At 36.4% G+C, this 15,941-nt stretch overlaps 1 protein-coding gene and 1 pseudogene across 1 annotated transcript; both read right to left on the bottom strand.

Annotated features, from left to right (window-relative positions):
• Window positions 1-666: 666 nt before the first annotated feature.
• LOC110750630 (protein DJ-1 homolog D-like) lies at window positions 667-5,530 on the bottom strand. The gene is made up of 3 exons (XM_088247765.1): window positions 5,312-5,530; window positions 4,076-4,516; window positions 667-1,044 (listed from the first exon to the last, which is right to left on the bottom strand). The coding sequence occupies exons 2-3, from the start codon at window positions 4,277-4,279 to the stop codon at window positions 856-858; spliced, it is 393 nt and encodes a 130-aa protein (XP_088103891.1). The 5' UTR covers window positions 4,280-4,516; window positions 5,312-5,530; the 3' UTR covers window positions 667-855.
• On the bottom strand, window positions 4,352-5,491 carry LOC148296855 (protein DJ-1 homolog D pseudogene; annotated as a pseudogene).
• Window positions 5,531-15,941: the final 10,411 nt, after the last annotated feature.

The raw sequence follows: 15,941 nt of genomic DNA on the forward strand, positions 1-15,941 counted from the left end.
AATATACGGAGATGAATCGAAGTGCTGTTTCAGTTTTTCAGTTTCTCTGTTTCTCTTACTCTCTGTTTTCTATGTTTCTCCGTCTCCGGCACAGTCGGATCGCCACACTCACATGTAGATCTGCGATTTGCGGATCGCCACGATCGCTATGTGTGGTGGCTCCCGTGGGAATTGTCTTTTATGGAAAATTGAGGAGATTCTGTTTGCGACCACTCCGTCATGTTTGCTTTGGTCATTGACCATTAACGTATTATTCTTTTTCATTTGGTTTTGATTTCCCAATTGCGTTTCTTATTTCTTGCTCTTGTTTCACAGTTTCGTAACATCTAGAAGTTTTATTTTCGCATGAATGTTCTTTACGTACGATATTTTTGTTGCTTGTGATTGTCGATGATCATACGTCATCTAATTGGTTCCTCTCCCATTAGTGGTATGGGATTTTGTTCTGCACATTTCTTCATATTTTACTGTTAGAGTTTCTTTGTTTTTGGCGGTTCATTTGATCCTCTACAAGCATTGCAGTTCCAAAGTTGGGAGCAGTTACTAATGGTCTTTTTAGTTGTTGTCTTGTTTCAATTTGTTTTTTAAGTTTTCTAATAAGGTTCTTCTACACTCAGTTTTGTGTAGTTATGTTCTTATTTTTGTTTTAAGTAGACATTTGCAGGTTGTCAGTTATGTTCTTTTATTTTGTTTCCAGCCAAACTTGCATGGAACATGGCATATACATATCAAAACCAGAGTGTCACTTGTTCCCTCATATATACAAACATCACCTTAACAGAACACAACATACATGCCTTATTCTTTCATGAATTACATATAGTACATGCAAGCAGCTGACTCGGTAAACAGCAACTAGAATGATACTCGAATATCAAGCAATGTCATCAACTGAGAAATGAACTCTGGGTGGCCTGGCCACGCTGCTCCAGTAACCAAATTTCCATCCGTGAAGCAACGATCTATTGGATCAGGTTCCTGCCATGTTGCTCCCGACAAAACCACATTAAGCTTAACCGCTGGATACACAGTACATTTCTTTCCCTAAAATTTAGCCAGTTAACAACAATTAGGACATGATTAAAAAAAAGTTCATAATGTGAAAGTAAGTAAATCAACCCTCAATCAGAAGAATCAGCAAAAGGCAAACAGATTACAACTTCAAGGTGGTTTCTTTTTTACCTTGTCATAAAATACTCACTCAGTAAATCAACCCTCTTACAAAATTGATGATACTCCCAACTCTTCCTAACACCATCTGAAAAACTGAAACTGCCTAGCTCTGCCAAGCCTTTTGGTTTTCCTTACTAGGTAATTTCTTGTTTTACCCCATTCTTAAACCATTCCATCTAAAATAGATTTTTACTGCATATATTCCTTCAGGGAATTCAGCATTACAGTGCACACCTTCTGACTTTTATATTACAGCACAAATGTTCATGCACCAACTGGCAAGCTTGCTCATCAACACCCACAACAGAACAAACATTTAAATTTACGATCAACTACATTTATAGTGAGTAAAAGAACAAATAAATTCACAGATTATCTGTATATTGTCTTTTTGGTTAAACTTCCCACACAAAAAATTAATTTTACTCTAGCATTTTAGTTGATGTTAAAAAGCGTAAGAAGTTAAGTAATCTACATTATAAATGTATATCTACCACGGAAATGCTAAATGAGGGGTTGTGGGTGAGGGGTTCAATACCACTATCCAATAATATAAAGGAAATTTTGAACTTAAAAACTTTTTTAATGATTGGATGGTTGGATTGAACCTCTCACTCAAACCCCCAACTCAGATCCCCCTCATTGTAGCATCTCCCATATCTACCATATCATGCTTGGACTTTAAAATTCCAAAATTTATAATCTCGATTTTGTTATATGATTTTAACAATCTTGATTTAAGGACCATCTTATCACTGTTAAATAACCAGCTTACAAAACGTGGTGAGCTTTAAGGTTTGTCAAGTTGTATAACTTTTGGCATTGTAGGTAGAGAAGTTTAGGTATGCTTCAAAGGATTTGGTTTTAAAGGGAAAACAAACAACTGGTTTCAAGAAAGAGTGGTGATTTCCCCACTCCAATTTTGTCCACTTACACTCCATTTTATAACTGAAAAAGGAGTGTAAGTGGTCAAAATGGGAGTGAGGAAATCATTACCCTCAAGAAAATAGGTTCTTATGAAATCTGACAGCAACTAATTTATGGGTCTAGGGCAGTAGTAGCATTTCGAAATTGGAGACCTAATTGCCTTGGGTATTGGAGGTATTCAGTTTTGGGGGAGGGGGGAAATTGAAATTCTTCAGTAGTCAACTTTCCGGAAAATTAAAGAAGTCTTTTAAAATTCATAAAGGATGTACTTGTCTATGGCTTAGTTTGGTATTGCTGTGCTTTTTAAAAAAACTGCTTCTGCTGTGCTGCGAGAATAAACAGCTGTGAAGTGAAGCAGCTAGGTGTTTGGTAATTCGTATTTGTAAAAGTGCTGTGAGTAAAAAAAGCAGTGTCATAGCGTTTGGTAAACTTTTTTTTAGAAGTGCTGTGAGAGTGTATAATGACCAAAAAGGGCATAATACAAAAGTGTTATTTATTTATTTATTTATGTTTTAAAACACAAGGAAGTTCAATACACTTACAATTTTTTTTTAAAGAATCTTAATTATAATTTACACTTTTCCCACACAAAAACAAAAACAAATTATTAAAAATAATAAATAAATAAAAATTAAAAACTCAAAACCAGCCGACACCTTTCTTTTTGCCTTTTTCTCATTTTTATTTGTTTCTTCCTCTTCACTTCCTTTCTTTATTCTTCTTCCCTTCCTGTTTTCTTTTCTTCCTCTTTTCCTCTTCCTTCCCAGGCCCCCCCCCTCTCGCCCTTTTTTCCTTTCCTCTTCTCCTCCTTTCTCTTTTCTTCTTCCTTCCAAGACTTCTTCCCTTCCCATGTTTTTTTTTTAATTCTTCCTCTTTTCTTCTACCTTCCCAGGCCTCTTTTCTTCCTCTCTGGTTCTTTCTTCCCAGCCTCCCCCGCCACTCCATCGCCATCTATCTTCACTCTTTTTTTCCCCTTTCTTTCTTCCTCTTCCTCTTCTTCTTCTCTCCCTCCCCATCCGCCACTGCCAGGCCCCCTCCCCCCCCCCCCCTTTTTTTTTTCCTCTGTTTCTTCCTTTCTTCTTCCTTTCCAGGCTCCATTCCCCTTTTTTTTCTTCTTTCTCCCTCCTCTGCTTTCTCTTTTCTTCTTCCTTCACGGGCCCCAATTTTTTTTTCCTCTGTTTCTTCCTTTCTTCTTCCTTTCCAGGCTCCATTCCCCTTTTTTTAGCTTTGAGGGATTGAGGAAGGGAAAAAGTTGCAGAGAGAGGATGAGGTGAGCAAGTTGCAGAGAGAAAACAAAACAACTACAAAAAATCCAAGAGGAACAACTACTGGGAGGCTCGAACCGGGATAACGAGGATAAAAGTCTGTAATTGTTTGAAACAAATAAGGGCAATATGGGTAATATGAAAATTTCATTAAACCTTCCGCATGCTTCTCCTCGCAGCAGTTTTCAGAAGCAGCTCCCCACCTGCTTCTGTTTTTCAGCTTTGAATGACAGCAACTTATTAAATAAGCAGCTTATTTTTGTTTTACCAAACACCCAAATCTTCAAAACTTTTTTTTAAAGCTGCTTATTTTTTAAGTTAAGCAACCCCAAACCAGCCCTATGTATCATGTTTAGAATCCATAATTCAAACAACTTGAAAAATGACCAGCATGCATGTTTGGATTTACTTTCACAAGTTCACAACTCACACAAATGACCTGACAAACAAGTATTCCAATGGGCAACGGACCCAGGTAGGCAGACCAATGAATCATACCACCAAAACATTGAAATAACACATAGGAATGAATGATGGAACCTTATCACACCAGAATTGTGGCAAATCTGGTAAAAACTATTCAGGTTATTTTCACTATCTTTCAGAAGTATCTGTAAAAGGGCAAATCTCGATACTATATATATACTCAATATTGATCGGCATCACAATTTCATATTTCTCATTGCACTACGAAGGAAAATAAAACTTACCCCACAGAGAAACAGGGTCCTCCTATCTGAACCAGTTATGTTACCTCCTAGTGCCTTCACAAAAAGCCTAATTAACTCAGGATGGCCTTCATATGTAGCCCCAGTAATTATATTACCATCAACAATACACGCCAACAAGGTCTCGGGTTCCACCCAATAAGCACCTGCAGCAACAAGTACAGGTCTGACAGCTGGGAAGGCCATACACTTCCTAACTTTAACCGAGCCTGCAGCTGCTAGGACAAGTTGCCCATGGCAAACCGAAGCAATTGGCTTTCAGGAGTCAGAAAACTTTCTCACCAATTCTAAAACCGACGCATCCAAAGCAAGATATTCAGGTGCCCATCCTCCTGGTATTATTAATCCATCATATTTGTTAAATTCAATGTCATCAAATGTTGCATTGAGTGCGAAATTGTGACCACGTGATTCAGAATAAGTCTGCAACCAAAGAAAAAAAATACAGAAAACCAAAAAACATATTAAAACAAAGGGGGACCAGAAAGACATGTAGCATTTGAAGATTTGTAAATTAAACACAGATCACAATTCAGCAAACGTAGGTAGCCCATTATCAGATTATTTTCACTTAGAGACAAGGGCACTAATGCAATTTTGTTTATTGAACATGGTGTACGCAGTGACGTTGGAGCCAAGAATTTGTTCACGCTGTCTTGTCCCCAGAACTCAAGCTCAATACAGGTTGGTTCTCTAGCTCATAATGAATGAGCAAGCACTCTAACAAAACTCCTAACATGTGTTCTTGTTTGAGCTTACTTTAGTCTCGCTGTCCACACAACCTAGAACTATAACCTACGGATTGCTATTTGTCAATCTAATAGAATGGCTCTAATCAACAATAAAACTTATTCATTTTGTCTATAATTAAGGCTACCAACGATTGGCTGATGCAAAAAACTAAACTTGAAAGCGTGATGTTCGTTCGTAAACTTGACAAACTAATTTCCAGTCCCAACAGATTCCAAATTTTAGAGGAGGCAACATAATCCCATATGTGAGAATTGTAAGCACTTCAATCTTTGAGACAAATTTCTTGTTTTGGGTTTACAAATTCAAGTGAAGTAAGCATTCAATCTTCAATCTAATTGCGCGTGCTTAACTACAGAGCATGGAAAAGACCAATTGACAGTGCTCAAGTGATGTAATGAGGCTAAAGAAAACGATTTTCATTAAAAATAGAAAAAGGAAAAGGCAAAAGAAGCAGAGGTGGGTGACCTGGTGAGCAGGAGAAAGTTGATGAATGGCTGTGCGGCAGATATCACCAGCTTTCTTGCCAGGACAGACGGCATCAACGGACACTCCATACGCCTGCGGTGCTTGAAATGGAACCATCGCCTCGTAGTCCTCCACGTAGTCCCCCAATACCAACAACACCCTGCGTTCACCTTTCGCCATTTTCTTGGAATTTAAGAGAGAGAGAGAGAGAGAGAGAGAGAGAGAATTTGGCTGGACTAAACTCTCAGACGGATAAAGAAATAGAATATGTTAAAACATATAGCCGCGCGGCTACACTCTATAAATAAAATATGTCAGAAGTATAGCCGCCCGGCCATACGACATAAATAGAATATCAAAGAGTATTGCTGCGCGGCTATACTCTGTAAATAGAATATCTAACAATATAGCCGCGCGGCTGGACTCTATAAATAGAATATCCATCAGTATTTTGTTTTTCGTTCGAAACCTTTAGAAATTTCATTGAAAAAATCTGGTCTGCAAAAAATACAACAGAGGTGGAATATTTTGGTTCATTTTAATTTTCATTTGGAGGGTGGGGAGGCAGCCAAGGTATATGTTACAGACAAAGCTTCAATCCCTCTCAGAGACACACCTCCATTGACTCTTCTTGCTGGATGGGGCTGTTTTTTTTTGTTTTTTTTTTTAAAAATAAATTATTTTTTTATTTAAAAGTTATTCTAGTTTTCTTATTAATGATTTTTTATTTCCTTTTTGTTTGATTTATTTTACTTGAAATTACAAGTTTATCCTTATAATTAATGGAAAATTGGATGAAATTCACACAAATTAACAGCAAATGCTAAATTTGCCATTTAATTAATTCAGTTGTTAAATTTGCTTACTTTTTAGTTCAGTGGATTAAGTTTGATTGGGATCCTAGTTTGGGGTTGTGTACGGCAATTTACTCTAAATTAATTTATGTTATTTTAAATGAAACTGAATTATTATCCAATTGAATTTGTTAAATAATGACTTTCATATTCGAACTAGATTTGGATCAAAATTCGATGCATTGAGCGGTAAGTCTCTAGTTTGATTGAGTTGCAATGCAAGGGTCACAGGATCAACCTAGAATGTGATATACCACTTGAGACTTGGACCAGTACTTGTGCTGGATAGACCAATTTCTGGACTTTTTATATACATATAATTGGTCACAGGAACATCAGATAGCGTTGTTAAGCCTTCAACTCTAAAGATCAAACATTTGAGAATAGGCCCTCTTGCTTCTATTTTTCCCTTCATTGCTATGTTTTTTTATTAAATAAATTGTTAATTCATAGAAATGAAAATCTAATATCACTATGACTCCTCCCACTCTTCGAGGTCTAGTTCGATCAATTTCGGATTTTCCTCCCTTGTTGTTTGGTGGTTTGTCTCCTTGTGTTTGGGCCTCGTATCCTCTGGTCCCTACCATGTCTACACCCATTTCTTATGATGATACCTTAGTTTCTAGGGTAGACTTCATGGTTCTTAGCCGCCTGTGCACTAATACCTATTCTGAAAAGCATATGGAGACTGGTCCAGTGGGGTCTTCTGGGAGCCTTACTTAATGTGTAATTGGAGCATTTGGGGCTGAGGCCAGTTTCGTTGTTGTTGCGTGGTGTTTTCTCAGTTATCCTCTCAGCACATCTTTGACTCTTCGCTTGTTTTAATGATTATGGATTCATAGGAGGTTTCCTTGCCAGTGTTGGGATGATAAGGGGTGTCTTTGAGGACTTTTTTGTTTCTTTTTTTTCCTGGCATGTTCGTTACTTGTCTCTTCTCTTGTGTTGCTTCATGCAAACTTCTCTATTTCCAACGCCATTTGTTATTGGAGGTGGATAGAGCTGGTATACTTCGTGGGTTCTCTCTTTCTTTCTGGAGCTTTGGTGTGTTCTCTGTCAAATACTCTTACTATCTTGTGGCTATGCAAAGGACTATGATTTCATAGCAGGGCTCTTTTGACAGTTGGGTTGTGTTGAAGTGTTTTCATCGAAGGTCTTTGTGTCAGTGTTGTTTTGATTTGCTTTTGTACTGGTCTAATGTAACTGTATCGGACTCTCTTATTAGTCCATGACATGTGTGGTACTCTTTCCTACCCTAGGGTTTGTTCCCCAGGAAAGTTTTAACGAGGCCATTATATCGTGTCGTTCTATGTACGCTATTTCGGTTCTATAAATGAAATTCATTTCAAGAAAAAAAAAATCCTGCCCCCCTCCCCCTCTTTCTTGAATGAGAAACAACCTAATCGAACATTAAAAAATTGAAAGAAAAATCTATTCAAACACATGCCTGGTTTTTTTTTAAAACCCTTGTCCACAAAATAATTTAAAATAATTAATTACTATTTATCAAGTCATTTATGAAATCAGTAATAAATTTAAATATTCAATAAATAAATAATAATTAAAACATAATTACTAATTAAAGTAATTCAAAAAGGCTAAGATATTACTTAATTACATGTATTAAATTAAAGAAGTTGTCAAAAAAAACAAAAGTAAAGAAACTAATTTTATTATATATTTTTAAATTAAAACAAAAACACAAAAACACCTCTACCGACGAACGTTTGTCAGCACAGGTCTGCCGGCGAAATTTGTTAGATTAGACCTCTCCCGATGAATATTACATCTGCTTACGCAATTTCGTCGAGAGATGTCTAATACAGCAAATTTCAATGGGATAGACATATGCAAACGAAGTTTCATCAGGAGAGGTTTTTTCGTTTAAAATAAATATAAACTTAGTATGTTTAGGTTAATTAAATTTTTTCAATTTTATTTTTAGTAATTAAATAATATATTTGCCTTATTTAATTAGTTAAATTAGTAATTATATTTTAATTATTATTTCTTAAGTGAATAATTAGTATTAAATATTTTAATTAACTCCATGAATTATATTACTTAATAAATAGTAATTAATTTTTTCTATTTTTCTCTTTAATAAAATATTTAAATACTAATAATTCACTAAGTAAATAATAACTAAAACATAACTACTAATTAAAGTAATTAAAAAAGAGAAATCATATTATGCCACTTGAAGGGTATAGCCGGTCGGCTATACTTTTAAGGTATTCAAATTTGGGGTATAGCCGCGCGTCTATACATGTACGATATCATAATTTTTGGGGTAGCGCGTCTATACATGTACGTTTAAGCTATTATATTTATCAAGTATCGCCGCGCGGCTATACGTTTAAGCTATTCTCTTTTGGTGAATAGTAGCACTGCTATACTTTTAAGATATTATATTTTGGGGTAGAGCCGCTCGGCTATACGGTTAAGGTATTCTTTTTTGGAGAATAGTGGCGCGGCTATACGTTCAAGATATTCTATTTTTGGTATAGCCGACCGGCTATACTGGTACGATATTATATTTTTGGAGTATAGCCTGGGAACCCTGGAGGCAATAGGATTGGGATCCCTGGTGGCACTAGGCCTGGGATCGTTGGCAAGGTCAGGGGTGGTGGTGATAGTGGCACATCTGCCAGCACGGTTACAGCACATGCTGCCATTAGCTTTAGTGAAAATATTGCTTGAGCGAGCTTCTCTAGATATGGTTGTTGGCAAACTTGGAACTCTCACTTCTGTGCTGTATATCAGAAAAGGGTTAGCTAGATTGGCTTTGTTGATGGTTGGAGAGAAGAGGGTAAAGGGTTTATATAAGAGCAATGAGTCTCAGCCAAGTTGAAGAGTTCAATGCTCATGCGAGTAGGTTACAAATGGAATTAAAATTTAATTTAGTTATAGTTCTGGTTTTTTATTTTGATGAGCTGAGCTTAAGTAACAGTTATAAGTGTTAGATTATGAGATTTATGACATGTTAAATTTTGCTATACTGATCTGAGACAGAGAGGCCACTCTGAAATCACATACGACTCTGCATCAGTTTGTTTCGATTCTTTATGACATTCAACACGACAAGGCCTTTGTTTTACCTTTTACTTTTGGCTTCACCACAAGCCTGTCTTGTTCTTGTCAAAATTGCCTAACACCAATGATGCATAAGTTGTCCATGATGATTAGCAAACACCAATCTCTACTCTGCACAGAAATGAAATGAATGGCTTTGGTGCAACAGTTGCTTATGAAGAAGCCTGTGAACTTAAAGAACCTGGATTGATACCGTATCGTGTTGGATAAAGGGAAAACTTATGTTATGGGAGGAGGGAAAAATTCTTGCATACCATGAGGTCACTCTCACATTCAACATCTCAAACATACTAATCATGTGACCAATTATTCTGAGGACGTTGTATGCTATACGCCCGTTATACGCAAAACTTTCACTTGAGGAGGATTTCTTTGTGGTTAACCAAAACATAAGCCAACTCTGTTTATCCTAGTAGTACAATTAGTGTAGCCGACCGGCTATACTTATATATATATAGGCATGTGGAATTTTGTAGGAAACTCTTGTCCATGTTGCAGATCAACGTGAATGATTTTTCTTGATGCCTATTTCTACTATTTTTTATGCCACTTTTCTGATGTCTTTTGATCATTTCTTATTCACATCTGTATATATTTTTAGTTGATGAGTATCATTTACATTTATACATGAAATCTATTTCAAGTGTCATGTTTTTATTGCTCAATTTAAAACGTCAACCCAGAGCCTTGGATTGCTAAATTTAGAGGAGTCAAGGAGAATCAGGATGGTAATCCCTTTCTAAATTAATGTTACAGTCAAATTACTGTTTCACTTGAAAAGTTGACTCATGATCCCTGAGCATTATTGGTTATGTTTCCTTCTTGTGCATGAGTTCAATCAAAATTACAAGTGAGATAGTTTCTTGAATAAATTTACAGTCCCAATTGGCAGTTGTAAATCAGTGTTATTTTCCTTCTCAAAAACAATCTGCAGCATTTTGTTAGAAATAGTTTTGGGAAACTAATATGAACTTTATGGATGAAGAAGTTAACTTATGGATTCTTAAACTGGATGAGAAAAAAGATTTTGGTGTTAGATCTATTTTACCAAGTATGGATGGAGTAAGAAAACAACAATGCAGAAGGATTCTGGCTTGTAACTTAAAAGTTCCTGAGCGATAAAACGGATTTCCTCTTGCCTTAGTCTTTCAATCCTGTATCCTGAACTTCTGCACTTCCACACTCAATCAATTGTAATTCATGTATGTTTCATTCTAGAACGTCTACGTTTACTACTCCAAACAATATATAGGATATGTCAAAATTTGTTTTTAGCATATTGTAATTAAGAATTCTGAAAGTAACATTTAGGCCTGTGTACTCCATCATTCTCCGAAATGAACTGGATTCCCGAAAGCCGGTCGCAGAAGATTTCAGAGACACTTAGCTGCTATTCTGTCATATGAGTTACCTATGAACACATCGGAGGTTGAAGGAGTAGGTTAGCCTATGAACACATCGGAGGTTTTTTGTTTGTTTTTAATCCATGTAAGAAATTATTACGGTTTTTAGTTTATTTTATCAAAGATTAAAACAAATTAGCAAACAACATGACTAGAATTTCTAAAATTAAAGTATGGAGATGGAAGGAGGAGACGAAGGTGAAACCCTAATTCCTATGTTTGGTTACTTTTTTTTTTAGTTCCGTTCTATGTGAGTTGTTTATGCACTAGTTAGTGACTTTGTCTGTGCCTTTAGGAAATTACGATGAATTTGGACACTCAAATGAGTATGTAGAAGCCATAACAGCAATTCATGTCTACCGTACCCTAGCTTTTATATGGTGAAGACTACCTCTCGGTTCCTTGCCTATAAAGGAATCCTCAAAGTCTAATCTTTATCACCTTTTGTATCCATAACCAAATAATAGATATAGAACTTATCTTGACATACAAGTAACCGGCTAGTTGAGTTCTTGCTTCCCTTGTATTCTTGGTTATCTGAAGAGTTCTAAACAGATACAAGCTCAACTAGAGTTCTTACAGATCCGTCTTGATATTCAAAAGAATCTGAACTTGGACAACCCATACTCATCTAAAATGAAAAGAAATGAAGAAAAATTATCAAGTCATATACAGTTGATCATATTAAAATCAAAATCCCATTATTGTAACCAATAGAAACTGACAAGGATGTGAATTTAGATCAATTGATTCTTGTCCCTTCTGGATAAGATGCAAAAGAAATCAAATCCACTCCAATAGTTTGCCAGCTTTTACAATCTTACTGCATGTATTTCAACTTTAGCAGTTGGTTTCGCATAAGTTTTGTTGCGTTGATAGATTAGAGGTTCTCAAAGTCTAAATTCAGCTTAAACCAACTCTTATATCAAATCGTCCTCATTACGTGTAGAATCATCTGCTCTTGGACTCATTATAGTAGTAGCAACATCACTCTAGGGGCGGAGTCATAAATTTCTTGGGCATGATAAGTAAGTAGGGATAAGCAACTCGGCCAATTTATGATTCATGTTAGATTGATTTAAGCATCAACCTAATAGCATAATTGAACTAAACAAATCTATTAATTCAATTTAGTTTTTAAACTAGTATGATAGGATAAAATTATACACCAATCTTAACCAAAAACAAAATACCGATAAACCCAATCGAGTTCATTGTGTTAACCTTTTCAAGTTGCAGTGCAACAAATAAAAGATAAATTGGTAAAAACTGGAAATAACTCTGAAAAAGTTAAAAATTAAACGAGGACAAGACTCGGGTACTGGCCTAATAGTAGTGGATGATGTTATAAACTACTCTTATCGATAAATGAAAATCAGAGAAAAATTTTAAAATAAAAAAAGGATCCCACTATATATATATATATATATAATAGAATATCTAACAGTATAGCCGTTCGGCTATACGCTATAAATACAATATAATGACTACGAGATAGAATGGATCTCCTTGAATTCATTCGAACACGACCGTCTTCCAGACCCTCTCTCTTCTTCAATCCTCATCTCTCTCTCTCTCTCTCTCGCTCATAGCACCATCGTCATCTCATCCCTGACCTTGGAGATTCCAAAATGGCTTATTTTTTTTCTAGGCGCTAGCGCCTGCCTAGACCGCCTAGACCGCCTAGCGCCCGCCTAGTGACCGCCTAGCAACCGCCTAGACCGCCTAGACCGCCTAGCCCGCCTAGCCCCAGCCTAGCCCGCCTAGCGCCCGCCTAGGCCATTTATTCAGTAATATTAACAATATGAGTGAGTGTGTTCAAGGATTTAACTTGTAAAGAAGATTTCCGAACAACAACAGATAACCCAGAGAAGTTTCATGGAGTTATCACAATGGTGGCTCTTGGCCAAGTAAGTCTCATGGAGATGGTGTTATCACAATGTGCTCTTTATCTTTTCTGTTCTTTTTGTTCATGTCTTGTTTTGATTTGTCTCTGTTACGTGCTATGTTTATTCATTTTAGCACCTCTAGTAGTCATTTTCACCATTAAAGTATAAAGGTTTTTGCTTAAATATCGGTGGCTCAAGGCTGGTTTTGTTAGTTTCCGTTGATTTGTAAATCTTTCAGATAATGTCCCCTCTGTTGATATTACAATTTGCAGTTCTATTTTTCTACTTGAAGCCTAGCGCTAGTTCTATTTGACTGAGAACCTTCAATTACATTTCATGAACATTAGTACCCACTTTATATGAGTAGGCTAGTTATTGTTTTTATTTAGTAAACTAGGCTACAAGTACTACTTACCTGACATAGTATCTTTTATTTTAAACGTCTTTATTTGCTGATTGTAACCACTTTTCCAATTGAAATCTTCTGGTATATAAATGTTGGGGGATGCATTTCTGAATGTAATTTGGGAAAGCGTGCCAAATGGTTGTGCTATTCATGATATTTTGATGCTTGTTCACAGAATTCTGACTTTTGCGTTTGTTCTAAAACAATTGGTTAACGTTGTTGCATCTGTCTTGTAGCACTTCTGTGGTTGCTTACTGCAGCATGTATCAAGATGGGGAGGCCTCAGACTGCTAAGAGAGCAATTGAATAGGTGGAGCAGCGGCTCTCAAAAGACGGGTGGCCAGAATACTATGACGGCAAGGCAGGGAGATATATCGGGAAGCAAGCGAGGAAGTACCAGACCTGGAGCATCTCAGGATATCTGGTAGCTAAACTGATGATCGAGAACCCCGCCAATCTTTCACTAATCTCTCTCGAAGAGGACTAGAAGATAGCCAAGCCAAGGCTCACCCGCTCCGCTTCCTTTTGAGTCAAACCAGTGGCGGCAGCATACATGATGCATTACAGGTATATGAGATTTCTCTTTACCCATGAATCCTGGAGGGAAACTAGCTGACTAAACTGATTGAGTTGCAGTTTTGTGATTCATTAACATGATTCGCTAGTATGCTACTGAGATATACAGCCCCTGCATTTTCCTTTTCAGTTTCTTAATATCTGGTTTTGAATAGTAAATGGTCTATAGGCATTTTGGAAAGTATTTCAAGCTTTTATGGTGGGAATTTGCCTCCTATTTTCCTGCCAAATTCAGTTTGATAGGTGTGCAAATATTTTTCTTTGTGTTGTTGATAAAATTATTTTTACAAATGTGCCAAATTGTGATTTGGGGAAATAAGTAATGTGAGAAACAATATATATTCAAAAGGCTTGTAGCTCAAGTGGTTAAGACAAGTTCAGATTTGTTTTCCTCTCAATATATAGACAGGGGCAAAAATAACTATATATAATGACTCTTAAAAGACCTCGACCCTCAAGTTCAGATTTGAACAAGTGTCAAAGTCTGTACTTTTACTCTTTGGCTGCTGATTATGGCTTTGAGCCCAATGCTCTCGACCCTGTATGTTCTTTGTTCTTCAGGTGATTTGTTTCTGTAAAATTACTACTGGATCTTGTTAAGAAATGGTAGGGAGAAAATGAAAATTAGTCTTGGGGTTACAATTTTCTCTTCTTGTTTGCACTTTTAGTTCAAAATTTTGGGGTCTTTAGATTTTGGGCTTGAACTTGAGTTGCTAGTTGTGGACCAAATTTGGGTTATGTGATTTGAACTGATTTTGTTATACGACGTCTCTCTGTTGCCATATCTCATTATCAAAATGATAATGTGAACCAGTTTGTGTAGTGGACTGCTTGTAGGAGTGTTCATGAAACTAGAACTATATGATGCCCAATGGAATAGTGACAAATTTTCCGAGTTTGAATTTAGAAATAGGTGCAGACATGAAAGGAGTTTGCTATTGCAAAGTACCTTGCCTGCTAGAGGTGCTGTTGATTGTCTTTTTTAAAAATTTGTTGTTTCTGTCTGTAAGGATAGCATCTTGGCCTTTGAAACAGATTATGGCTAAGATTAGTGCTGAGGTATATTATTAGGTAGTTAAAGACTAGATTGTTTAACGTAAAGCATGTTTTGTTTCACCATCTATATTATAAGGCAGGATGCCATTAGCTGAGCTGAGATTCTTCTCTGTGTTCATGTTCCTTTTTGCTGTCTTAGAAAACTTTCAGGTAAAAAATGAAAAAGAAAAGAATACTTGTGAGCTCTGTTTCTTCAATTAATTTCTCTCTTCTTGCATATTGGTCTAAACTTGTCATAATTTATGAGGCACAATATTCTTGCAACCTTGACCCTTTCATACCACACCTTGCCATTACTAGCTGGATCGGTTCTTATCCAAGCCAGATAGTAATGGGTAATGTTATAAACTACTCTTATCGATAAACGAAAATTGAGGTACAATACCGCCAACAGTTTTTACCGGAGTAATTATTCCAGGTCATTCCAGCAACAAGTGCAGTGAGAAATGATTGCTTGGAAAAGGCTCTCCAATAGATGGAAGGATGGGTTTAATTATTAGTGAGAGTTCATAAGTTCAGAAGTTCTGGTCTTTGCTACTTTTCAGTATGTTCTAAGTTATCGGAATTTCTTCTTTTAGGTGGACAACTTTATTCATGCAGACATGCATCCTGGAAATATCCCTGTCTGGGTGGCACAGAGCAAGTCTTCTCGGAAGCGACTTTTCAAATCAAAGCCTCATGTCATTTTCCTTGACTTAGGCACGACTGCTGAACTCTCTAAAAGTGATAAGAGTAATTGCAAGGCTGTTGCTCTTCGTGATGGGCGTACTGGTGCTGAGTACACACTCAGACTATCTAAGCAACACAAGTGCCCAGATCCAAAGGCTTTCATTGAGGTAAAATCGTGAGGCAACTTAAATTTATTACTAGGAATGATTGGGATAAGGTTGTATGATTTGATTTTTCAATAGGAACTTGGAAATTCATTAGTAATTTTATGTTTGTTTATGAAACTCAACTCTCTTGAACCCTAATTCACCTTCAAAGGTTTTGCCTTGTTAGATTTTCCTTAACAGTTCTGGAGATCCGTTGCATTTATCTTGTGTGGGTGTTCCTTATTAAATAACTTACAAGTTTGATATTTGCCCTTTAAATATATATTCCTCCTTTATGCTAAGATTACGCAAAGAAAGAATTTCATATTAGAATGCTTTTCAATCCAACTTCCCCTGGTAATACTTTCTTGTCTCAAAGTATGAATTTTGTCAAGCACAATTGAAATATGTGATATATGTGTAGTATTCACTCCTTTTTTCGTTTATTCATCACTGTGTGTGTGGTTGTAGACAAATGCAGTTCCTCAATGATATTATGAACTCAGGAAGCTTCTGCTACAAGTTTCCCTCCTAAATC

The sequence above is a fragment of the Prunus avium genome, chromosome 2, assembly GCF_965620075.1.
Source record: "Prunus avium chromosome 2, drPruAviu1.hap1.1, whole genome shotgun sequence".
Classification (NCBI taxonomy): Eukaryota; Viridiplantae; Streptophyta; class Magnoliopsida; order Rosales; family Rosaceae; genus Prunus; species Prunus avium.